This window comes from Xiphias gladius, chromosome 21, assembly GCF_016859285.1.
Source record: "Xiphias gladius isolate SHS-SW01 ecotype Sanya breed wild chromosome 21, ASM1685928v1, whole genome shotgun sequence".
NCBI lineage: Eukaryota > Metazoa > Chordata > Actinopteri > Istiophoriformes > Xiphiidae > Xiphias > Xiphias gladius.
Genome location: NC_053420.1, coordinates 19,838,578 through 19,865,485, shown reverse-complemented (window position 1 = coordinate 19,865,485; position 26,908 = coordinate 19,838,578). Strand labels below are relative to the sequence as shown.

The 26,908-nt window shown below is 39.0% G+C and overlaps 1 protein-coding gene across 2 annotated transcripts; it reads right to left on the bottom strand.

Annotated features, from left to right (window-relative positions):
• Positions 1-1,958: 1,958 nt before the first annotated feature.
• On the bottom strand, positions 1,959-25,799 carry elmo2 (engulfment and cell motility 2). Of its 2 annotated transcripts, XM_040158922.1 has the most exons (23): positions 25,764-25,799; positions 18,498-18,567; positions 18,051-18,148; positions 17,699-17,739; positions 16,261-16,333; positions 16,117-16,167; positions 14,614-14,783; positions 14,302-14,401; positions 13,671-13,822; positions 12,690-12,768; positions 10,146-10,181; positions 9,700-9,750; positions 8,951-9,073; positions 8,580-8,699; positions 8,376-8,480; positions 8,179-8,287; positions 7,780-7,916; positions 5,198-5,361; positions 4,164-4,276; positions 3,955-4,062; positions 3,744-3,826; positions 3,548-3,625; positions 1,959-2,649 (listed from the first exon to the last, which is right to left on the bottom strand). In XM_040158922.1, the coding sequence occupies exons 3-23, from the start codon at positions 18,126-18,128 to the stop codon at positions 2,449-2,451; spliced, it is 2,172 nt and encodes a 723-aa protein (XP_040014856.1). In that variant the 5' UTR covers positions 18,129-18,148; positions 18,498-18,567; positions 25,764-25,799; the 3' UTR covers positions 1,959-2,448. The 2 variants fall into 2 exon arrangements, with proteins under 2 accessions (XP_040014856.1, XP_040014857.1); XM_040158923.1 differs by lacking the exon at positions 10,146-10,181.
• Between the last annotated feature and the right edge of the window lie 1,109 nt (positions 25,800-26,908).

Below are 26,908 nucleotides of genomic sequence, written 5' to 3'. Positions count from 1 at the left end.
TCAGTTATCTTAGTATTAATGAGAGTGCAATTTGGAACAGGATATTGAACTGATTAGGGGAGACTGTGATTTAACCAGAAACACCATGTTCAATGCCCTGTGACATCAGCTATCCATCCTAGGGAATTGACCTGGAGCAAGACACAGGCTGAATCTCCATTCAGGATTCTGAGTGTGTAAACTCTGAACACGCTCCTTCTGTGTGACACTTCAGTATACGTTCTCCATGTGTAGGGGCAGAAAGAATCAGAGTGTACACTGTGCTTAAACTGGATTGGTAGCTATTTCATTCTTTGTTACCATGTTTGTTACCATCAATTAAGCCTCTATTTGACTAAAATAGACTTGAATAATGTCTAATTTGCAGATTTGTACAGCTTTTTATCTACAGTTAGGTGCATATGTATTTGGACAGTGACACAATTTTTGTAATTTTGTCTCTGTATACCACCACAATGGATTTGAAATGAAGCCATCAAGATGTGATTGAAGTATAGACTTTCATCTTTAATTCGAGGGTTTTAACAAAAATTCAAGGGGTTTAACAAAAATATCACATTAACCATATAGGAATTACAGCCATTTTTATACATAGTCCCTCATTTTCACAGGCTCAAAATTAATTGGACGATTGACTGACTATCAGTTTCATGGCCAGATGTGGCCTGTTCCCTCATTATTTCAAGACAAATTAAGCAGATAAAAAGGTCTGGAGTTGGTTCCAAGTGTTGAGTTTGCATTAGCTGCATTTGCAGTAGCTGTTCATGGGGACTCTCAATACGCGGTCCAAAGAGGTGTTGATGCAAATTAAGGAGACTCTCATTAGGCTGAAAAAACACAAAACAAACCTATCAGACAGATACCAGAAACTTTAGGAGTGGCCAAATCAACAATTTGGTACAATCTTAAAAAGAAGGAATGCACTTGAGAGCTCAGCAACACCAACAGGCTTAGAAGACCACAGGAGACAACCAAAGTGGATGATCGAAGAAAAACCCCTTCACAACATCTAGCCAGGTCAATAACACTCTCAAGGAGGCAGGTGTGTCACTGTCAAAGTCTACAATCAAGAGACGCCTTCATGAATGTAAATACAGAGGGTTTACCACAAGGTGCAAACCACTTGTAACACTTAAGAACAGAAAGGCCAGATTACACTTTGCCAGAAAACATCTAAAAAAAAAAAACCTGCCCAGTTGTGGAACAAGATTCTTTGGACAGATGAAAACAAGATTAACTTGAAGGGAATAAAAGAGTACGGAGAAGGAAACGAACAGCTCATGATCCAAAGCACGCCACATCATCTGTCAAACATGGTGGAGGCAGTGTTATGGCATGAGCATGTAAGGCAGCCAGTGGAACTGGGACACTGATGTTTATTGATGATGTGACTGCTGATAGAAGTAGCAGCATGAATTCTGAAGTGTATAGGGCTAAACTATCTGCTCAGATTCAGCCAAATGCTGCAAAACTGACAGGACGGTACTTAAAAGCATACATGGATAATGACCCAAAACATACTGTGAAAGCAACTAAAGAGCTTCTCATAGCAAAGAAATGAAATATTCTTCAATGGCTAAGTCAGTCACATGACCTCAACCCAACTGAGCATGCTTTTCACTTACCAAAGACGAAACTGAGGGCAGAGAGACTCACGAACAAGCAGCAACTGAAGGCAGTTTCAAAGCATCTCAAGGAAGGAAACTCAGCATTTGGTGATGTCCATGGGTCCCAGACTTCAGGCAGTCCTTGAGTGAAAGGGTTTTCATCTAAGTATTAAAAATAATCCTTATATTTATAATTATGTTGGGTTGCCCAATTACTTTTGAGTCTCTGAAAATTAGGGACTATGTATAAAAATGGCTGTAATTCCTAAACGGTCAATGTTATATTTTTGTTAAACTCCTTGAATTAAAGCTGAAAGTCTTCACGTCAATCACATCTCGATGGCTTCATTTCAAATCCAGTGTGGAGGTGTACAGAGGCAAAATTAGAAAGAAATTTGTGACAGTCCAAATACGTATGCACCTAACTGTATATTCACCATCAGGCACAGTATTTTTTTTAACTTAACAAGCAGGTTTACACCTTTAATTAGTAAAGAATGGAGAATACAACTCAAGATGTTGCCTAGAGACCGCACTGATAAATGAGATTCAATCTTTGAATCTCTACCAGCTCTAGGAGTACTGCTCTGTAATGGACCCTGACTTCTGACCTCCCTGTGAAGCTACAAACACATTTCTCCTATTTGACGAGCCATACAACATCACAAGCACAGAGATGGGGAGAAGTCTCCAGGCATCTGAAAAGTTTAAAAAAGAAAAAATTCAAAGTAGAATTTTCTGTTGCACACATTTGCGGCTAAATTCATTAAAAGACCGAGTATACTCATCCTTGACAAAAACACAAACACACACATGCACTGCAAACACACACACACACATCTCAGCTGTAATTGTAGGTGAAGTTATACGAGCTAGGCTCCTTCGGCACAGGGGGCGGGGCTTCTGGGATTGTGATGTTCTCAAGGTCGAGGAGGCGGAGCTTCATCTCCATGCTAATGAGAGTATCTAGGTCACTGCGCGTCAGGTCACTGCCCATCTCTCTGCCCAGCAGCGCACACAGCCCATCAGTCCAGATGCAGTACTGCTCCAAAAACAACACACACACACACACACACACACACACACACACACACACACACACACACACACACACACACACACACACACACACACACACACACACAACATATACAGGAACATACATGAATGCTGGGAATAATGTGTCATAATTGTTAGTCACAGAAGGTGTAGTGTGCTACGGTATATAAAGGATAGTACTGAACAAGTTGTATGTGCGTTAGTTGATTTGTATGTATGTTAGAATTATACAAATATCAAACACATTTGAGATTAAATTTGCATGGTTCAGACTAAGCAGCTATTTGTTCTTTGATTTTTTTGGTGGATAATAATAATTAGTCCAAGCTATATTAGTTATAGTAGCATGAATAGTTCGGCCAATGGGGGGCAGCAGAACAAGCTGACAACACAACACTTATATATTATGACCTTATAAAGCTGTTATAGCTAACAGTTGCCTATTTACAATTACATCACGCAGGGAGCAACATAAGAATTCATTTGAAATGGTGTTTGGCCTAGTTTTGGTCTCCAGAGACTCCTGAGGCAAATACCTGGCTTTTTAGCTGCTAAATGCTGCACTATGTTCGACTAGTTGCCAGCTTTGTCCGTTTGGAGTTTGGTGCTGAGCAAATACCGTACAGTGGGTTCTTAGAGCTTCTCCGTTGCTGTGTGTGAGAGTGAACCAAAACGGTAAAGTTGCAAGCCGGAAACCAAAACAGGTAAAAGATGTCACCCAAAAATAGTCCAAAGCGCGGAGTGGAGCTGCAGAGTCAGGTGATAATTCTCTATGGCTTTATCACTACAAGCAACACCTTTCCAATTGCACATATTTGACCCATAGTTCATGTAAAAATACTGAGTAGCGCAGCTTTAAGCCTCACTGTTTCTGAGCTTACCTCATACTTGTTGGGAGCAACAAAATTGAGCGTCTCATCGGGATCGTAGAGGACAGAAAAGGCTAACTCCAGGACCTCCTGAGAGTCAAAAAAAGGTCAATAACACACTGTTCCTAAAATGAGTGACAGCAGAAAACATGGGAACAGCTAAGTGACAGGAATCACAATAAAAAAAACAGCTAAAAAATGAAACTACCTTGTTTTGTTTCAGAGCACTTTTTTCTTTCATATGAGGGCAGTCCTTCCCAGTTACCACAGACTTGATTTCTGATACGGGGACTAGGGCGAATCCAAAAGCAACTAATTAGGTAAATGCTGTTAGGGTCGGTGTCATGGTATGTTTTATAAAACCATTATTTTTGGAAGCTGGAGAACCTTGGAGAAATAAAGGCTTTAAAGTGTCTTACTCTTATCGCTGAGGAGTTCAAAAGGCACTTCACCCTGAGGAGACTCATCAAGGTCCCCATAGTGCAGCACTTTGTGATTCAGTGACAGTCTGCAGAACCAAAATTTCTCTACAACAGAGACAAGGAACACAATGCTTAGCTGGTAGTCAACAACAGCAGTACTCTTTGGGCAGTACAAAGCAAAGTGATTGTATTGATAGTGTATGTACCTTGCCTTCGGCGGTTCCCCAGCTTACGAAAGCAGCTTCCCTCACACAGCCGGTTGAGTCGCTGTTGCTTGATGAGCTCTAAGATCTCAGGCTGAATTCTCTCCCGCAGCTCGCTGCATTACAGACACAGCGTTAGCAACAGGGACAAACCCACATTCATACAAATGTGTGCAATACTCTACTAGTTACTATTACAGGGACAGAGACTCTGGGTGTGGATTTGAGATTTGAGCTGAGGGTCTTTTGCTAAAAGAGGGTTAAGAGACTGAAATCTTTATTTGCTAAGTGAAGGGTTATTTTTATGCGTTTTTATATATTATCTTGTTATGAGAATAAAAGAAAGCGGCTTGTGGTGCTTATTAAACTCAGGTGCTGGTACTAAACAGAGGTGTTATTCTGTAAAGAATGCAGCCAAATATATATGGTTGTCTATATGTGAAAAACAACCCCTTATATGGAGGCGGCATGACAATTTGAAAAACCGTCCTTGGGTGCTGTGTATTGTCTTGTCTTTTTTCTACCTCTTTTTCTACAGATAAGTCGTTAAATAGGGAGAGTCAATCATGTCCAGAGTGAAATGTCAGTACGAGGGAGGCACATACCCGAGGAGGGACTGAGGTCTCAGCCAATAAGAAGATGGCCGTGCCGACAATGTTATTTACAGTGTTTAAACCTGATATCTGCTGGACCAGGGAGAGAATAGACACTCAGACTTGGTGAACTGATGTGAATGCTGTATGCTTGTCAGGGATGCATAGTCTGGTCCAGAGCTCTGTAAGCAACCTCAATCTTTAAGGCACTGCTGTATTTTAATAAATAGATGTGAATTTAACTTTTTGCGTCCTGCATACTTCACTAAACGAATGTGCGAGTCCTGATGTTTTGAAGGATGGACTCAACGCTAAGCAAGGTAATACTCTACATGTCTTGTCAAACCTACACTGCTAAAGACTGTGTGGAAGTCTGGAAATGACAGAAACAAGCAGGTTGCGACTAATACAGTAGAAACAGAGGTAGCGTAGACACAGACATACATGATAGGTGGAGACTGGAAGTCATCCTGGCTCATTCTCTCTGACTGCCGCAGACGCAGGATCTCTGAATAGTTGAGGCCTCGCAGTTTGTTCTTCAGCTGGTCTAAAGATGAGGGCTTCATCGCCAGAGCCCTGGTGATCTGCTCACGGACCACCTGCATCACCTGATCAGGATTGACGCACCCATAAAGCGTACAAGGAAAGAGTGAGGAAAAGGGGTCACTTGTAACGTTTTCAAATCTACCCGCACTGTTTTTTAGTGAACTGTGAATATTGTCACTGGTGTAATTCACAGAACCATTATTTTCCCATTTTATTCACAGACATCTGTCCTCACCTAAGAGCATCAATATTTAAAATATACACTAAATGGTCTCAGTCTGTAACTATTGATTGTTGTTCATTCAATGACTCCCTAGATAATAGTAATTGATTTAAATGTTTCCATCTGGACAAAGTATCTTCAACTGAAGTAGACAGCACTAACAATTGAATTGTCATGCATTATTTAATAAACCAAGAGCCTTTCAGCTCTCTGCTTCAGTGGTCCGCTCAGTCACACACAGCAGAACAACAGCAGCTACAGTTAGTTAGAAATGTGTGTGTACACATGAAGCCTGACATTGCTCACCGTCGTACTAAGCAAACCTCGTCTAGATAGATGGTGGGTATTTGGTAATTAGGGGCACCCACTGTAAACAAGCTACTGAAACTTTAAGTTAAGTTAAAAGTTACAGCTTCTTTTGAGTTTTGCTTTTCACAAAATAGTACTTGGCCAGCAGTGTATGAAGACATTCAGACTCTGCTTTTTATTGGAACTAATGAAATGCACCTTATATAAAAATTTAAATTCATTACAAGAGTTGTTGCTGTTTTGACGCTCAAAGTTCACAGTTAATTTTTCAGTCCTCTTTTTTGAATTGGTCATGTGAATTTACATTTCAGTTAAAGATTTGAATAGGCTGTTTGGCTCTTTTATAGCTGGCTCAGCTATAAATCTGAATAAGATTTTTAGTAATGCAGTTTTAAACATTCAGCACATTCATTTGGCAGCTTCCTTTGAAGAAGCCTAAACACATTCAGTGTATTATTTCCTTCATCGATCTTCTCTTTTTAAATTCTAAAAGTTCTGGGTCGTGTCAGGTGTAGCAAATATGTAAGACAGCTTATATTCTGAAACAAGTTCAGCTCTCTTTTTGCAAACGTTGTCATATCCATTGTTGTACAATATACACACTTCAAAAATTGTTTGGACCCCTTCACTTCTTGTACACTTTATTGGGCTGTAGATTTAATTTTAAATGGATAAAATTGCCATTTATGTCCATCAATATACACTATATAGCTCATAATGAAGTAAAAACATGTTTTTAGAATTTATTTGTAAATTTATTAAAAATCAAAAACTAAAGTATTCAGTTTCTTAATTCAGCACTCAATTCAGTTCTTTGATTAAGCCCCTTTGGCAGTGATTACAGCTTTGAGTCTTCTTGGGTGAGTCTCTACAAGCTTTGCACACTTGGATTTTTGCAGTTTATCCCACTCGTCCTGGCAGATCCACTCAAGCTCCGTCAGAGTGGTTGGGAATCTTCAGGTCTCTCCACAGATGTTCAGTGAGGTTTAAGTCTGGGCTTTGGCCACTCAAGGACAGTTAGAGACTTGTCCTGAAGTCACTCCTGCATTGTTTTCACTGTATGCTTCAGGTCATTGTTGTGCTAAAAGATGTCGCCCCCGTCTCAGATCACATCCTTCCCTCAGTTCTGACCAGCCTCCCTGTCCCTGCCGCTGAGATCCCCCCCCACAGCACGTTGCTGCCTCTACCGTGCTTCACCATATGGATGGTGTTAGCAAGATGATGAGCGGCGCCTGGTGTTCACCAGACATAGTGTTTGGAGTTCTGTCTTCTGTCTGGCCACTTGGGCATAAAGGACTGATTTATGGAGTGCTGCAGAGATGATCGTCCTTCTGGAAGGTTCTTACATCTCTGGAGACGACTTCTTAAGATCCGTTAGAGTGACCACTGGGTTCTTGGTCACCTCCCTGACCAAGGCCCTTCTTGTCTGGTTACCTCGTTTGGCCAGATGGGCCAACTCTTGGAAAAATCCTGGTGGTTCCAAACTTGATGGCCTGGTTTTTGTCTTGACATGCAGCATGAATTGTGGGACCTTATATTCACAGGTGTGTGCCTTTCTAAGCTATGTCCAAGCAATTAAATTTGCCACAGGTGGACTCCAGTCAAGTTACAGACACTTCTCATTAAAACAAACGATCTGAAGTGCCACAGCAAAGGCTCTGAACAATTTTGCGAATGAGGGATTTTTGATTTTGGCAAAAAATTCTAAATTTTCAAGTTTTCAAGTTTTCACTTTATTTTACATTATGGGTTATTTAGCGTAGATTAAATTTAAATCTCCAACACAATAGAGAAGTCAAGGGGTCTGAATTCTTTCTGAAGCCACTGTATATCTGTGAGGTCTTGATTAGGAGGCAAATACACATTGAGCTGTGTCAAAGCTGGGAATGTAAACACGTATATATATGAATATATTAAAGACAATTGTGAGAGTGCTTTAATGTCAGACCTTGTTGAAGTCCTCGGCTGTGGCCCTCATCTCCTTCCACGTTTTATTAAGCAGTTGGATGCAGACACAGAAGAACTCCTCCCATGCCCGGTCATGGGTAAAGAACATGGGGTGGTAGTCGTTGCAGCCCTCGTTAGCTACATAAATGAAAAGATTTCAATGGTAACATGAAAAAATTGGTGTGACAGACTACTCAGATTTCACATCTGAGCTGGAATAACAAGCAACACAACACAGTTCCTGAAGACTTCTTTAACTTTATCCATTGCGGTTATGTGGTTTGTGCCCTAACCATTAGGACACTGGACAAGCTGCTTATCCCATTTCAGAGACATTTCGAGATAACTGATTAATAAAAGTACAACAGCTACATCTCCTGTTAAATACAAATTTACTTACGCAACTCTCCAACCTGGAGTATCTCACATAACATTCGAGTGAGTTCAATGGCACACCGGCCAAAGGGACATTCGTGCTTGTCCTCTCGACTGCTGTTCTCCAGGACAATCTGTCATGAGTGAAGAGACATGTTAGGGTGTGGGTGATTTCTATGCCTTTGTGAGCTGAGCAAAATCATGCCTGAGGCCAAAACTAACCCTGATGTACGTGTCCTGGTGAACTTTGGCCAGGTACAGCATGTTGTCCAGAGCCAGCATCCCTGGAGGAATCTGGGTGAAATCCATAGCTGGGTTCACATGATTCTGTATTTGAAACAGAATTAACATGAGCAAGGAGACAAAAAAAACAGTTTAAAAACATTTAACTACCAAAAGAAACTGAAATCTGGACTGGAGACTCACAGTGAAACCCAGCATCTTGTAGTCCTTGGTGTACATTGCCTTTCTCTTCTCTGTACCAGTGGGGTCATTTTCTCCATCAAAGGCGATCCTGCGCAGCTCAAAAATGATATCTCTCTGGGCCTGAGCCACAACAAGACGACATGTTATTAGCATAAATAGTAAGACTTTTAACATTAGAGCAGAAAAACAGTAAGCAAAACCAAAAAACAGTTAGATGACAATTTTTGATCGTGATATTAGTTATACGTTTTTAGGGGGGGGAAAAATCTGCATTTGTTTTGTTTTTGTACTTAGTGGTGCAGGAATCAGTCTTAACAGGATTACATAGCAGTAAGAAAATAAACAGAAGAAATCGTTATTTAAATCTTCACCTGGTCATTAGGATCCATTTTGGTCATCATTCGTTCTTCCAAAAGGTTAAAGGTCAACACCTGCAGTACATACAGCTGATGCGCCATTTCTGCTTTGATTGGTCGATTTCCTCTTATAACATGCTGGAAAAGAAGAACCTTGAGTTAAGAGCAGAATCTCTACACAGGCTGCCATTTTTTGCACCAACAACAGCACATTCACATTCATTAAACAGTCCGTCAGAGCGCGCACTGCTGGAGCAGCTCCAGGAATGTTGCCTTGCTCCAGGAGGCAGGAGTGCAGCGTCTCCCTCACTGGCATTTGCAGCCAGTTCAGTCAGCCACTTCCAGATGAATCAGTGCCAACAGGAATCATTTTCAGAACAGATTCTGTTTCACTTCATGGACTTCATGCCATATCACATTTGCTGGTTCTGTGTCACAGCTCTCCAAGTGAATACACCTTTTTCACTGTCTGAACTGCTTGTCTCAGGGATGAAACTTCCAGCCCCCAATGACCACCAAACCCAACAGGGGATAGTCTCAAAGAAGGTTGAACAGAAATATTTTGTATTTTGTAAAGTTTTCCAATGTTTTAATAGTGACTGGTTTCAAATACAATCACACAATGGGAACTACATAGATTCTGTGTTCACACCAGTATATTTCACGGCTGTCTGAAAGCTTAAGTAGAGCGGAGCATTAACTCTGACGTGCAGCTGCATATGCCAGAAACACTTCGTTTTCTGCATTTCAGTCTTGATACTTACATTGAGGATGATAGATCGCAGGTGTTTCTGGGCCAAAGTGCTTGCCATTTCCTGAGTGTAAGAGATACAACAATCCAACACAAAGGTCAGACGAGGGAAGATGTTTTACTCAAGAGCAAAAAAGTGCAAAAGACAACTTTACTCAGATCTACCTACAGAAAATGGGAATTCTAAAGAATTACTGAAGTACAGCAACACGCTGAAGCTACATTTCCATCACTGGATTAAACCATTTGCCCCTCGCACCTTCTTTACAACATGACAACATGGTCTAACTTCAACGTGTCAACACAGTCTGTCTGCTGCTGCTGCAAGTTATGGTTCTATCTCAATTTGCATGGACTATGCAGCGGCTTTTCATGACACAGAAAGAGCTAGAGAGTGAAGGAGGAAAAAGGCTGTGGCATGAAAAGGATGGTATGAGATGCTGAAGGATGCGTACTCACAGTGAGGTGCTGCTCCAGCGGGTTAGTATACTCCTCCTACGGGTTGAAGGGAGGGAGGAGGGACGTGGGTGTAACAGTAATGGAAACAAAGAGTGCAAACATGGACCATGAGATACGGGGATACATCACTGGCACAGCATGCAACAGAATAAGGACATGAAACAGCATCGTGTCAAATAAGAACATCAAGTAGTTACGACGTGTAACTATTTGAAAAACCTCACATGCCTCACACATCTGATGATCAGGCATTTATTGGTATTGAAAGGATTTCACAAACCTAGGGGCTGTAAAATTTTATCAATCCGCAGAAGAAAAGGTGATCTTTACACCAACATTTATGGATACTGTGAAGTGCAGGACACCACAATTACTGTGGTGTCCTGGTAGTTTATGAACCCCTGATCTGTAGAGGATTTTTTTTAACTGTAAAAAACTTAATAAGAACAATAATAATTAAGACTACAAAACTGGGTTGACAACCCAACAGTGATGGTACGATGTACTGAATCGTTGTTCTCTGGCTACACTGCTGCCAGTATACTGTGTGATTTTAAGGATTATTTTCACACGAGTCACTTCTCTGGAAACATCAAAAATTACATAAGTGAAAAGAAAGATATCCTTAAAACTAAATTTTAAAGAGTAACTCTTCTCTCATTGTCATTTTACAGCTCAAATTAATGAGCTGTAAACTGACATTTAGTACTTTTAGTAATTAATTTTACAGTGCCAGCCACATACAGTATGTGCTGTTTGCCCTGCTGCTGTATTTATCTCACTAGAACTGACTCAGTTCTCCCTCCAGTGGTCAAAAACAGCAGCTGAAGACGAATTAATGTTCAAGAACAACTGTCCCTTTGACATAATACAGAATTTTGGGTTGGAAATATTTTTATTATACAATTTTTTTTTTTGCCTCCATTGGCCCTAAATGTTAATGGTGGTTTTCAGTTACTGAAGCAAAGAAAGCTTTCACAGTGAATCAGAATGACACCTCAACACATTAGTAGCCCATCCACTTTATGATGTTGCTGTGTGACATTTGCCAGTAATGAAGTGATTAGTACAGAAATGTTTGATAAAGGTGTTGGAACTAATTATTAAAAAAGGAACATCCAACATGGGCAACACACATAAATAGAGCTACTGATTTCACTTAAGTGTACACACACTTATAGGCCTAACTCATTTTAACACTTCATACAAAAAAATTCTATTTATTATTTTAAGTGTCGCATTTTGTTAGAGTAAAATATCTATAATATAAGTTAATCTAAAATTGTAATATTTTTTGTTAGGTGTAAATTTTATTAAATTTAATTAAAATCAAACTTTCAGAAACTGATCAGACTGCTACAGAAATGTTTACCTGCAGGATCCAATTCAGTTTTTGCTGCAATACAATTCTGAAGATTCTCCACTGAATATACAAACAAATTAACTACTGGCTTTCTCACAGAACCGTGTTAGAAGTGTTCACAACTGTTCAATTAGTATTTTACATTAGCATTACCTGACAAATCACATTTAGTTAAACAACATATTTTAGAAACAAATCACACACACAGGGACAAAAAATTGCATGAAAGAGGATGAAGCATTGCAGTATGCTAGTATGCAGCGCTATGTGAGCTGGGAAAAAAATTATTTTTGCAGAGTGAGCAAAGCACGGGAAAATGAGACATTAGTAATCAGTTACATACTGGACAGACGTCCAAAAAAGCACTCAGTCCTTCAATTTTTGTACATGTGTCTGTGCTTCCAAGAATATTTCAGATTCACAATACATCTGTTTGTTTAAACCTGAATCTCCTAAATCAAGCTGATAGGAAATTTAGATATTAATGTGAATATAAAATTTAAACAATTGTAACATTCAATGTCACCTTACTAAATGTTACATTTTTGTATATTTGGATGTATCTGATTTGCATTTTATGCCGTATTTGTTCATACACTCTGCTTTGTAAAGTTTGTGATATACCACTGAATGGCATCAACTCCAATCCTCGACTTTAATAGAAATAAGCACTCTTCATTGAATTTAGCCTAAAAATGAATCCTTAATTACTGCATTCTGCTTGGATCCCTTCTGAACCCTTTGTCTATTTGACACACAAAGTCATCCTTGAGTTACAGCTGGATGGCTGGTCTATCTCACTAAGCTCTTGTGAAATAACCACAGCATAACAAATGTGCAAACTTCAAAGGAGGGTGAGTACTATTTTGAGAGAGTTTCATTACAGCAATGACTTTCAGACAGAATCCACAACATGACAGCTGGCAGACAGACGTCTATTTATGAGATTAGCCCTAACTAACCTACTGCTGCGAACAGGAGTAGCCAGAGTGAGGAAGCTCTCTGACATCGAAAAACATACAACTATTATGAATACTTGAATATTATGCATGGGTGGCTTTTTTTGGAGCGTAATATGAGAATTGAACATTATTAGTATGCCACCTATCGTCCATCTATTATGTTTACTCAGTCCTTTTTTTCTAATAGGGCACACTGTGCTGTGGCTGCTGTTCACTGACCTGTCGTCTGTCCTCTGGTGCCTTTAGGAAAAGAGCATTGATGAGGGCGATGGCGTAGGTCTGGATCTCCTGGTTTGACCTGAGGAATTATCCAGCATGGTAACAACCAGTTAGAAGCATCGTGCTCCACAAATCTCCATACAGAGTTCAAGCTACAGGCTAACTATTCTACATTACAATTAATCTTACTTTTATTGCAGGTTTTTTAGAGGAAACTCTTATACACCAACAATTTTGAATAATTGTTTTTCTTAATTAAATATTAAATTAAATATTAAATCTTAAAGGATACTGGCAATGTCTTTATTTCCATAAAAAGACCAAAACCAACAATGAATTATTCATACTAACAATTAAAGCCTGAGCAGCTGAGACCTAATATAGCTTATTTTTCTGTACTGCAGAGCTCCATCGTTGTCCAAAAACTATTAAAAACATATCAGTGAGACACACTGTTGCACTGGGTAACATGCTCATCATCATGATTGGCATTTTACTTTATTTTGAGTCAATCCCACATACACTGTTCTGCTGCTATAAATACTCAGTAGAGCAGCATTAATCCACTGCAGAAAGTAGTCACTAACAAGTGAACTATTTATTCCTGTTTGAGCAACATCTGCTGAAATCTATAGTGCACAGCTGTTTTAAGAAAAATCACATACATGAAATATGCATGTGACTTCTTCTTTTGGATTTACATCTTTAGTAAGAACCAAAGGGGTTGAGTCTGAGAGCCAAAAAGAGAAGACAGAAGCAGAAAAGTACTGAGAGACAGACTAACACATTTTTGGTTTTGGTCTTTTCATTGGATTTAGTGACAAGAAGGTAAAAATTTGATAATCTAAGCATCCTGAAATCACCCTTTAAATAGTGCCACGACCCTAACATCATGGCAAATTCCACCATATTTTATTCCTTTCACTCCCCTGCCCCCCATTTCAGAGTGCGGGAAGCCCCTGTGCGTGTGTGTGTGCTCACACTTGCAGGTGCCCGATGAGCTGTCCCACGGTGATTTCCTGAGCCACTCGATGGTAGAGGCTGTGGCTATTAAGGACCATGCTCTCCAGGATGGCCAGAGAACGCTGCAGGATGGACACATCCACCATTGGCTGGTTCACATATCCTGCAATCTTAGAGGGGACAGAGGAGACACAACATAACTCTGAATCTTTAATATGTCAATTGTGCTCATTCAGTGTTTGTCAACCCAAGATATGCTTATGTAATCCTTAAAAGTTAAAGAATTAAAAGATGAAAATTAAGTAGAGTATATTTTCCCGAAGAAAAAATAATTTTATCTGTAAAAGAAAACTAAGTGAGGAGTTCGTAAGTTTCCTGAGTGACTGCCAACGCCAAACTGAAGTTTTGAGAAGACAACTAGCCACATACACACTGAAGGAGCTCCAAATAACGTGAAGAGTTGCTCGGCAATAGCACCCACTCATTTCCGGCAGTAGCACAAAAGGAAGGTCAAGTAATTAAATAAAAGCGTGAGAATAAAAAGGAACAAAAAGGCAGACCTTGAAATTTTAAACAGTGGAGATTTGTCTAATGGGGTCTATGAAACGCTCATGTGTCAGATGAATTGTTCTTTTGTTGCAGAAGGTACCTGTTTGATAAAGGAGAGCGAGATAAGGTCCCAGGACACAATGCTATGATCCATTAGTTCCAGGAAGGCAGTGAGAGTGAAAGCCAGCATTTCACCGAAGCTGAAGGAAGTAAAGAGCAGTCAGTACAGGTCCTTTCACATTATCTGGCCTGTTATACATTTATAAAAGAAGTAAAACCACAGCAGATTTAAAACTGGGCTCGATAGCACAGACTTCACTTTTTCCAACTTAATTTGAACGTAAAATGTCTACACCGAAAATACGTTATACCGTCATCAGTGTGCAAAATATCATCACTTCCAAAAACTTACTGGGTGCCACTCTCTACAAGTCGTGCCAGTGTCCCAATGCCTTCCATATTGATGAACTCTGTGGCAAAGGTTGGGTCAGCAGACAGCTTGGCAAGCTCTTTCAGAGCCTCGAGGCGAGCGTCGATACCGTGGGACTGGATCCTCTCCAGGAGCTGACGGGCAGCACGCGTCTGTCAGCCCGAAAAAAAACATCACCTTCATGATAAGTTTACCACTGAATTATAATTTTAAGGCTAAAAAGTACTTATGAAAGGTTTGTTGATGTATTTGTAAACTCTGTTGGTTCCATGTATTTGAAACACCGATGTACTGTTACCATTTATTTTCGGTGATAAATAACAGGTAATGAATAAGTGCTAACTGTCTATCATACAAGCAATTTTTAAATTATTAAATTTATTATTGTTTTATACATTGTCACTCAACAAGGGTTGCCAGAAGTTTTTTCAGTCTTTTTGCATTTTGAGGAAGTTTTAAAATTTTAATTAGAATTCATTTTATTTTATTTAATGAGACAACAATCTATGAAAAGCAGCTAGCGTGACAAGGTTTGTGTAATAACATCAACATGGTTCATGAACACGTTGCATGAATTCTACCTGCTTTTTGTCCCACATAATTTTTTTGTTTTTGTTTAGATGACTGTAAAAGGCTAACAAGAGAACTTCAAAATAAGACTATTTTTGGGAGTCAAGCCAGAGAGCATAAAAACAAGAACAACTATATTAATTATGAAAGGTCAAAGTTGAACCACCAATATGTTCACAGAGGGCAGCTGGGGTGATAATTTTATGATCTGCCTTCATCTTTTCTTATAAGATAATAAGTGTGGCTAACTTGGGAATGTTTAAAACTTGCGATGTTACCACATTCCCAGTTCTCAGTGATGTACTTGATGTGTTAAATGTTATTAGTAAGTACCAAAATGACAAAAATAAGACCCAGGTTGTAATAAATAAGAATTATCCTCTAAAGCATAGCCAAGCCCACAGCACTTTGGCGATACTCTGTTTTGGTGTTGGAGGTGTGAGGTGCACCCACAATGCACTTGGAAGCAGGGTGGGATTAGAGAGAATATTTAATCATACATTAAGAGTGTTAGAGGCTGGTGCTACCAGCCATGAAAAATCCCATCAACTCGCCTCATCCTTTTAAAAGCAGTGCGCTCCAACCACGGTGTACTGAGACTTTGGTTAAGGAGTCCGGATCAGTGAGTCCTAAAAGGAAACTTGCAAGGTCTTGGCTGAATTCACATTTTGAGAGGTGAGAAAAACCTGACATGGACCTGCACAACAGTAGAGTCTGATGATATACATGGGTGCAAACCTTTTCTTAGCTCTTACACCATAAAAATTAGAGAATTTAGCAAGAGCCAACATACACACCAGTTACTCAGTGTACTAAGAGCTGACTTTTGTCTTATTTTAAGGAAATTAAATTCAAATTTCCAAACTTCCAAATGAAAGATACAACTGAACAGGAATATGAATATGAGTCACTCACAGGTGAAATGGCTAACCGAAGGATGGTCCCGTTTTTGATTTCACCACGGCTCTAAAAGATAATAAAGGAGGAATTTTAGTACAAGTCAAGCAGTGATTTTCAAAGTCATCAACAAAAGGTTAGAAAGAAAACAGTGAAGCTCACCTGCTCAGTGATATAAAGCTGAGGGCCATCAGCATAACGCAGAGCAAACTGCTCTGAGCCTGACAAAGACCAGCTGAGAAGTAGGACAAAGAGAAAAAGTCAAATTCATTGTCAGTGTTAGATACCTACCACAAAATCAGAAGAACATAATGCAGGAAGTTATAATGCAGCATACTCTAGTATGTATGAACAAAAAGGTCCCTCCAGCAGTTGTTTTTACACAAGTGGCAAACAGACAGCGTGTGGAGGAGCATTATTCAGTGGGTGTTAACTGTTAAGTGCAAGGACTTTTCAGTTTCAAATGGGAATATGGAAAAGGAGGCGGTGAGTAGATACAGCACAGGCAAGAGGTGGATGGTTGAGATAAAAATTTGCAATATTCATCAGTGAAGTACCAAACCAAAGAGGAAAAATAAAAATCAAAGACAACAGTGAAGCCCAAAATCTCAGGGTTAAAACACAAGAAGGACTCATGGTCAGTAAAAGAAAAAACAGTGGGTAGGAATTGTTATGTAAGGTATCAACAGTCAGATCTTATCGCAGTGTGTGAACTACGTGAGCGCTGTGATAAAACTGGCATCTACACAACTGCAACAACTGTGAATGGACTGGGCATCACAAGTTTAAGAGTTTCCACTCTCTTTTCTTTTTCTTAGTGTTGCATCATAAACGTGCACATTTTATTACATTAAGATAACACACTTAATTTAACGGTAAGGACAGGGATCACAGACATTTTGAGTCATTATACAACGCAACCCTCAGCCTATCAAAAACACAGATGTTATAAATAAACAAGTTAAACAGGTTCTTCTTATCTGCCAAAGGTTAAGAGTGTTATTAAAATTAACTCTCGGACTGTTTCTTGAGTGCGTCTGGGTTGGAATAAAAAAAAAAAAATCCTCTTTCCTGATGTATGGCAAAAATGGTTACTGATGTACAGCACAGAGCAAGAGTTGGGCCACTGCTCTTTTTTCAGAGCAATTTTTTTCACAGCTTCAACTGGGTCAATGCATAGACCAGATAAATCGCTGTCAACATTGGGCATCATTTGCAGTGAAGTTAAAGAGAAAACTTTTGTTTTCTGTTGTTTGCAGTAGCTATGCAGAATTTACTAATGCAACCTTAACTTTTCTAATCTGTAAATAAGAGTCAACTGCAATAAATCTTTGCATGTGGTTATGATATGCTAACCTGGGACTGTGTTAATCTATCCATCCAAACCACCCCGATGACAGAAGTGATTGCATTTTTAGCTAATTCCAACACCTCACCTAAATAAAACCTCTTATATCCTCTAGGTCAAATACAGAGGAAGACCAAAGACCACAAAAAATTACAATTTGCCGATATTAAGTCATTTGGTAATTGAAAAGAAAGTCAGAGAGAATAAAAAAATCTCCAGGAAAATACAAGAATATGGAGGAGTAATGCTTACCCATCACATACTTCCCTTATTATTGAGGACAAAGGTCTTTTCTGCAAACAGAAAAAAAATTGCAAAAACGCACACACTTTTGAAAAGCAAAACATTTCTTAAATCTTTTACTTATTATGAGTTATTTGTCATGACAAACCACTGCAGGTACATCCCTGTATTCTGTGCAACTAAATCACATTTCAGCATTACTCGTTTCTTTCACATTCAAAAAAAATTGGAAGCTATCCATAATTTCACCCTTTAATAACCAAATTGCTGGTTAAAGGTTTACCACTAATAGCCAGCTGAAGTTGATCATTAGAGGCAAACTGGAGATGAATTTAATGTCATGTTTCATGCAAATACAGACCTGGTCCATCTCTATGAGCTGAGCATTAGCACCTGGCCATTCAATAGCCACCTTGACGATGTCAGCTGGGGGTGGCATGGCTGCGTTATTGTAGCACTCTAAAGAGGAAAAAAAGGCATTTGTTTTAATCTCTAATACATCTTCATCTGCTGGACAGTAACTGGGTTGATAACACCAGTCGTTCAAACTTTTTTACAGCACTTTTTACTTCACTGTAACACTGAATTACAATTAAATGTGACTCTGGAAATAAAAGCCATTAAAAAGATAAATGATGAAAAATGTTTAATAACGCACCTATTCAGAATGTATTATAAGTACGTTTTGCTGTTATAACTCAGCTGCTTTCCTTATTCTGCACTCCTACAGTATGTCAAAATGTTGAGTTTTGGGTTGTCTGATCATCGATTAACTTCAGCATTATATGAACTAAAAGTCATACATCACCTAATAAAGAAGTGTTGAGGGGGTCAATCACTCTCACAGCTCTGCTGTACAAACCACTGTGTCAGCTCCCCTGTGAACAGAGAAACCCACACAGTGGTCATGTCAGTGCAAAACCTTGCTTTCCTCAAAGCCCAGAAGCTTAGTTTGCTTCATGCCTGCATTTTCTCTCCTCTGAACTGAATCTGTTAGTGAAGGGATCAATAAGCATGACTGTTTTACAAAACCACCCACCCCCACCCACACACACACACACACACACACACACACACACACACACACACACACACACACACACACATCTTGAATAGGTTAGGCCTTCTGCCTACTAGGCTCTGGTTCTACTGTATTTTGATGCCCTGGACATGATTGTTTTGCACTTTACTGCTAATATATAGCCATAATATCTTTACACTCTATTTATGTTACAACCATCTTTACAAACTTTTCTGACATTTCACTTGTAAGTAGAACTAAGCCTTTTCAAATTGTGGAGACATCATGTTATCATGTAAAACTTACAGTAGTCTCACTGTGTTTCTGTTGGGGAGGAATTAAAAAGGCAAACACAACTCTTTGATAGCCGGACCTGTCAGATAATAACAGTGGAGCCCAACCGATACATCAGCCTGGCTGATAATACTGGCCGATTTCTCGCTCAGAACATATGATGGTTGCAATTCTTTGAAAACCAAATTTAATGTATATCTGTTGATATGTTGCTATCAGATTATTTAAATGTCAAATACTGATATTATTATCATTGACAAGAATCTATTAAAATGCCACGATACAGTAACTACTATTTATTATCACCATATTTTAAAAACAGTTTTTACAGCATCGCCTGCCACTCTTCACATTTTGCATTTTGGGAAAGAATAAGTAAATACAAACATGAATCGTATGTATATAGAAACTGTGCAGAGATGTAAAATGAAATGTAACTGCCACCTGCTCAAAATCAATTCAAATAACACTCAAGTGCGAACTCTTGTGTAGATCACGTTAACCGTATCTCAATTTTTACAACTGTTTAATTTTCACATTTCCAAAGGAACATTATTAATTATAGAATAGCATTTTCAGCTTATTTTGCTAGGCCTTACCTTTAATACTAAATTTCACTAGAGCACTAACTTATTTGATTATCTGCAACAACTGCTCTGAAAAACAAGAGCAAGAACAACGCAGCAGGGACCAGTCTGTGACAACAGAAAGAGATCTCTACTTGGTCTGACATGAAGGAAGCGTAAAAAAGCTGTCTGACAGACTCTGCTGGTGATTGGAAGAAAGTGGTTAAGAAGAAAAAGACACTACTGTTCTCCAAATGGCTCTTTGCAGACAGGGTGCTTACAGGATACAAAGCACCTTGTCTAGCTTAGAGCTTTGAAAAGAAATCTTAATCATTACCACAAACTGTTATAGGTGGAACCCTCTTGAACCAGTCTGAATCAAAGACTGTTTTCCTTAGAGGTTTACCAGTTATAGTGCATTTCCAGCACAGTCTTTCTGAAGAGTTTGTCTGGTTCTATAAATGTATTCTTTTGAGAAAATGGCATCAGTTCTCAGTGTATCATCGCGCTGCAGACTCCCGCTCCTCGTGATGAAAACATCTCGAGGTTAAAAAATTAAATGAATAATAGGTATGCCTGAATCCTTTCATCTCTACAACTTTGAACTACAGGATCACTGTACTGCATTTTCCAAATTATTTGTCACAACACAGATTAACAGGCTGATGATGGGTGATATGCAGAGTATGTATTTAACAGCAACTACAACAAATTGATGTGGATTCTGCAAATGATAGAGTCAGAGTGAAAACTGCCAATTACATTCAGATTCCAACCAGCCATCTGATGGAGAGACTGCACCACCTCCACATCTTCAAGTAGACTGTCCATCACATCTCATAATGTGTGATGTCTGAGCCTGCCCTGCTGAAAAGTTTTCCACAAGTTCTGGTACTAATTTGCAATTTTCAGCACTCACAGTTGGCTATAGACTCACAGAATGTTATGCAGTCTTATCTTGTTATCTATGCAACACACTTACTTTACTGTGGGGTTGGACAGCATGCCAATATTATCATGTAGTATATAGAAGAAGTACTGGTGTTTCTTTTAATATTACTACTACAGTGCCTGTTCAAAACATGATTGTTATCTCATTAATAGTTCAATATTTTATTCAACCATCTAATCATCATCATCTAATTTCCCTGTCACTTATGTGTTGATATTAATAACAATAATAATAATAATAATAATAGACCCTATTTTAACTGAAGAGAAAACACCGGACTACAACTTCAAAAGGATTACTGTGATACATACTTTGTCAAATTTTGTCAAACTTAATTAATATAAATGGGATTGACAAAATATTAGGAACAGCTCTCAGTGTAATCCAGTACAATTCAACAGCACCACAAATTACAGCCTTCAAAATGACCATTAAAATAAATCAACACCTCTTTCAAACAGATAAAATAAAAATTGAACATTATAATCCTCATGAAGGGAGGATTTTAGCCAGGACTGTTGAATTATACTGTATTAGTTTTATCTAAGTGTATGTAATAAATTGGCAAGTGAGTGTGGATTAATGTAATCACTGTGTGTCATAGTAACCCTTTGCCTGAACAGGAGAATCAGTATTTTTATTGAAGAACTTGACTTAAAACTTATAATGGGTATGACATGGATTTATTTCATCATTGGAGTAATATTCAGTTAAGAAAATCACTGGCAAATGTATTTTTGCATCAGGGAAGAAATGATTTAATGATTTAATATCAGTTTAAGCTATTTTCTCAGTCATACATGGGTGTTAAAGGAAACAGAACATGTACAATGGCCAAATAACAGCGTTGGATGACGCATGTTGTAATGTTACGTTACCATAACAGCAGCGGTACATAAATTACTTGTTCCACCTGTTAATAATCGTAATATATCATGTTTGTGTGGGGATAAAAAGTAAACAAAACAGTACTGTCGTGCTATCGCTGTGTCTTAAACAGAGCGCTCTGGGACGCTTTTGCTTCAAGTGACTGTGCATAGTAGTTGTACTGCTGTGATAAGCCATTTCCAATTTGCAGAGCTTGTGTCTCACACTTTAGATTATTCTGTGCGAGGTTTTATAGCTGCAGCTTGTTTTGCAGGGAATCCATGCTTTGACCAGGCGCAACCATCTTTGCAACAAGCCGTTGTATAATCGGTGACATTGGCTGCGTGGATGAGTGGCCCCAGCCCTAACCGACTGTCATTTAATATTTCTCTTTTTATGTTTCTCAAGAATCGCTCATCCAAAAACCTTCACAGTCCACACTGCACTTCTGTGGGTCCTCAACAATACACACGAAGAAGTTTGAAGTCTATAGGATGAGCTTTTGTCGAGAAAATCAAAGGAAAAACAGAGAGATAGACAGACACACAGAGATTCCTTCATTTATAGTTAGAAGAATAATGAAACATAATTATCTGAGTCTTAAAGACTGCCAAAGGCCTTTTGTTACATTAGATTCCTCCCTGAATAATGTATAACAAATCTGAGAATAAAGTTTAAAATGGTAGGATGACTCCTCATCATCACCATGCAGTCAAATGTGACGAACATTAACCAAACAGTTAAAAAGGTGCTATTTAAACAGATATCATGATATTTAGCATGCTAACTTCAGTAGAAGAAAAGAAGTGATAGAAATAGAAACAGAACAAGAGTTAAAGTTCGCATTGCTTTCCACACTCTGTCAACAGGTCTTGGCGGGAAAAGAACTAAGTTTAATGCTGAACTTGCAACGTTTCTTCTAGACTGGTAAGTAAAGACAGCTGTTAATGCTAATGTCGGCTATGTAGCAATCGCAAAACTCACCAATAGCTCCTGTAAGGTTTCTTATCCAATAGTTGTATACTGAAATATTTTTAAATGTTGTTTCTAATAAAAACTTAATTTTAAGACTGAACAGTACTACCCTGTATTCATTTATGCGTACAGTAAACTAGCCATTGGTCAATGTTTCTGTCAATTTCTGTGAATAGTTAAGTGAGTAGAAGATGAAATGATCTCCAAAGGGTATAAATTTAAAGGTGAAACATTCTTTTCAACAATATAAGCAAGATTAGTGTATTATGTTTCTGTTTTATACTATTTTAGAGTGAAAAAAGGGAAAGCAAGAGCTCACGGATAATGTTTACTAAGGTCTCAGAACTTAAATAGCTTGTAAGGGCTATGGCTTGTCCACAGTCATCGCTAGAAAAGGCCAAGTGATGCAACTTTCAAAGCTTTATAAATACTCTGACTAATCTAACCTTGTCCAAACAATCAGCAGCCATGGGCTCCCCTAAGGAGCTGCCTATTACTCTGAAAATTAAAATAAGTGATGCCAACAAAGCAAGAAAAAGTTAGCAGAGGATGGCAAAGCGCTCTCAGATATCCGTTTCCTCTGCTTTTTAATGTAATGAAGAAATGGAAGTTAACAGGAATGGTGGAGGTCAAGTTGAGGTCTGGACGACCAAGAAAACTTTCAGAGAGAACTGCATGTATGATTGCAAGAGAGGCAAATCAAATCCCCAGTTTGACTGTATAAGACCTTCAGGGAGATTTAGCAGAATCTGGAGTGGTGGTGCAATGTTCTATTGTGCAGCAACACCTGCACAAATATGACCTTCATGGATGAGTCATCAGAAGAAAACCTTTCCTTTCCTGCTTCCTCACCACAAAATTCAGAGTCAGAAGTTTGCAAGGGAACATCTAAACCAGCCTGATGCATTTTGGAAACATGTGCTGTGGACTGATGAAGTTATAATACACCTTTTTGGCCGTAATGAGCAAAGGTATGTTTGGAGAAAAAAGGGTGAAGAATTTCGTGAAAAGAAAACCTCTTCAACTGTTAAGCATGAAGGTGGATCGAACATGCTTTGGTCCAGTGGCACAGGGATCATTTCACTGGTAGAGGGAAGAAAGGATGGCTTCTACAACAGGATAGTGATCCTAAACACACAATAAAAATCCACAATAGACTACCTAAAGAGGTGTAAGCTGAAGGTTTTCCCATGGCCCTCACAGTCCCCTGACCTAAAAATCATTGAAAACCTTTGGATATACCTTAAAAGAGCAGTGCATGCAAGATTGCCCAAGAATCTCACAGAACTAGGAGCCTTTTGCAGGAAGACTGGGCGAAAATCCCCCAAACAAGAACTGAATGACTCTTAGCGGCTACAAAAAGCGTTTACAAGCTGTGATACTTACCAAAGGGGATGTTACAATGTAGGTTGCCCAAACTTTTGTTTTGGGCCCTTTTTTCTTGTTTTTTATTTTGTAAAAAGATATAAAAGATGGAGATAAAAAAGTAATTTTGCTTAAAATAAAGTAATTTGTCATCTTTATGCCTTTTGGAAACATTTTAGAATCTTTTACTCACTTAGCTATTCAAGTAACAGAAATTTTGACCAGGGGTTCCCAAACTTTTTCATTCCACTGTATTATATTTATTTTTGGGATATATGCTAGTAAATATAGAATGACATGATGCATCTTGTAAAACATGGCTGTTGCAGTTTTTTTTTTTTTTTTGGCAGTTCTAGCTAGTCCTAAGTATACAGCTAAGCTTTAGAGTAAATATAAACACAACAGAATAAAACACACAATACTTTGTGTTGATTTTCAGTTAAAAAAAAAAATGCAATCCTACTTCTTATTAGGAAAAGCACAGGTGTTGCTAATAATGTTAGCAATGGCTCTGTTCTGTTCAGGTTTCCCAGTAAACCATATGATGCACCGGCATACAGGCCCAATAAACCTGCGATACATTGACATTTACACTCGTGTTTTCTCCACTCATAACTAAAGTTTAACAAAAACTGAACATTTTAACTAATTAAACATTATGCAGGGTTATAAACCTTTTTCACAGCATGCCTTGTGGTAACAAGAAAATCACTGGTATAATGGATAATTATTATGGTTCAGCTTTTTGTTTTTTTTCAGGTACCCTAGTGGGCCAGCATTCAAGGCACCCTTAAACTGGCACACCTGCAATTCTTGCTATTAACCACACGTGTCATAACATGTACGTTAAAAGGGTCCTGCTGCAATATATTGCATTGTAAAGGTGTTTCTATTTTTGTGGTGCCGGTGGTATAGAACAGAGGTGCGTGCTGATGACCACTGCAAAGTAAAGTGATGCGAACTGTTTTCTACCCTTAACACTGTTTCTATGGCCCTGTGGTGGTAGCATAGCAACAGCTGCTAAGGATCTCCAGCCTGAATAGAAATCACAGTGTGGTGTGGTCGGAGCTTCTTTTCACAAAGACCCCCAACTTCTTCTGCCTGCCCCCCCCCAAAAAAAAACCACCAGCTACTTTTCACCGCGACCGGAATGTTTCGGACGCCATTTTACTATTCTTATAATGTGGTTTGGGGCTTCTGTCTAGGCTGGTTCGAATACAAGACTCACGCATGAAGGATAGGCTGTGGAGCGCCTAACTTTTATGGTAGCCTGTTAGCTTGCTGAAAATGCGGAGTGGCGCCCTCTCTGGTGATCCGACGCTTATTAGGAGATGACTGCTCCATTAGCGGAGAAAAACAACTTTGGTGATTTTTCCTTTATCCTCTTCACATGAAAAGGTGGCCTCATTTGGACAAATTTACAGCCTTTTGACATGAAACGCGACAGTAGTCATCCTCTCGGGTGTTAAGAGATGGACCGTTTGGCTGGCATGATCCGTTAACGTTAGATATCATCTCTCAGACGCACTATTAACGCCGCCAGTACACGCTTCTTGTATAAGAAGCTTCGAACCCTAACTTATTAAAAGGTATAAGGCCTGATTATAGGTGATCGATCAGGCTTGACTGAGGCTATGGTAACCAGCAAGAGCTCGCAGACTGATGCAGCGACGGCTGCATTTGCAACCTTGTGATCTTTAACGAAATCAATCGCAACTCCTGATAATGTCGGTATATTAAACAGCGGCTAACACTGACAGTACTACCCCTTGCTATCCTCTGAGTGTAAGTAACACTAAACGTCAAACTCACTCGCTATTACAGCCAGTACCAGCGTTATTCCTCAAAAGGCGGCTAACGTTTTTCAGTCATCCAGCCAGTCCCTGTCTGCTCCTCCATTGCAATCATGATGCAGCCTGTCTCTCGGCGACCGTTCACATGATGCCCTGATCCTTACTGGCTCTACTCTGAACGGCTGTATGATTTTTACTGAAGGCTACATGACTGCAAATGTCGGCGCTCAGTGTTACTCACCCTGTGACTGGGCCATGGATGATGCTCTCAGTATCCCTCCCTGGAAAAGGAGACACATTTCCACGCCTTGTAGGCGGGACACAATGTAAATGTCACCGTCTGCAAAACGAGGCAGAGCCTTCATCTCAATCATTTGTGCACACTCAAACTGACATCTTCCTCCGTCGCACCGTGGTACAGTACCGAGGATACCACAGCACTCTTTCTGCACTTAGTTGACTTGTGTAGGTGCAGCAGCAGACAGTCAGTGAGTTCCCTAATTCATGACTTAATTAGACATCCTGTGCACAGATATGGGTACCCATTTACTATGTAGCAATTTCAATGTTCTTTTTTTTTTTTCTCATTTAATTACATTTTACTTTTTCTGCCAAAGTGGTTTGTGACAATCGAACCCAAACCGAGACAAAGCTAAAGCTGAAAATATCCCTAAATAAAGTGCCTGATCTTAAATATGTGGCCCCTATGTTTGTCAGATCCTGGCATGGTCAAGTTTGCTCAGAATTTAATGATCCACGTCTGTTAACATTTTCTCTCTGGGTAGAATTTCACAGGTGTAGATTATTTAGAAAAAAGCAAACAACTACATCCACAAATGCTGTTCAGTGCTTTCAAGGCCTACTGTATGCTTGGTTCTAATATACCAATGATGTGAAATTTCCGGACCAATAATGATAAGCGATAATTATGTTTGTTGTTGAAATGTGAAGAGGTCAACAAAGGCCAAGTTTTTATATTGACCAGTTCATCTTCCCACTGGTGATACATTTATTAAACAAATTATAACAGGCCATTGCTACTAACATTTTTCATCAAACATTTATCATTTTATCTCTTGAATTGCTAATATATGCAATGCAATTAACAGAAATTGGACTATTCATCATCCATTTAATGTAGACTTGTTGGGTTCTTTATTGCATGATACAAGATTCAGCATTAGATTATCAGCTGCTAGGAACAAGTGCAATTTTCTTAATGATCTGGGGATTAATAAAACGCCACTAAATATATCTTGCAACTCTAAAATTATAAGAGTTTTGTGTAAAATTGAACAACTTGTCTCTTTGAACAAAAGCAACCCCTTTCTACCAACCCTAAACACATTTTTATATGAATTAACCTTTTAGATTAATTTTCTGATA

Bases quoted from the DNA above. Each gene is read 5' to 3' on its own strand.
- elmo2 (XM_040158922.1), bottom strand. From the start codon at position 18,128: ATGCCACCCCCAGCTGACATCGTCAAGGTGGCTATTGAATGGCCAGGT. The intron at 17,740-18,050 runs GTCTGTATTTGC...TTCTGTTTGCAG, and splicing joins AGCTCATAGAGATGGACCAG to AAAAGACCTTTGTCCTCAAT. The intron at 7,917-8,178 runs GTAAGTAAATTT...TCATTTATGTAG, and splicing joins ACTCCAGGTTGGAGAGTTGC to CTAACGAGGGCTGCAACGAC.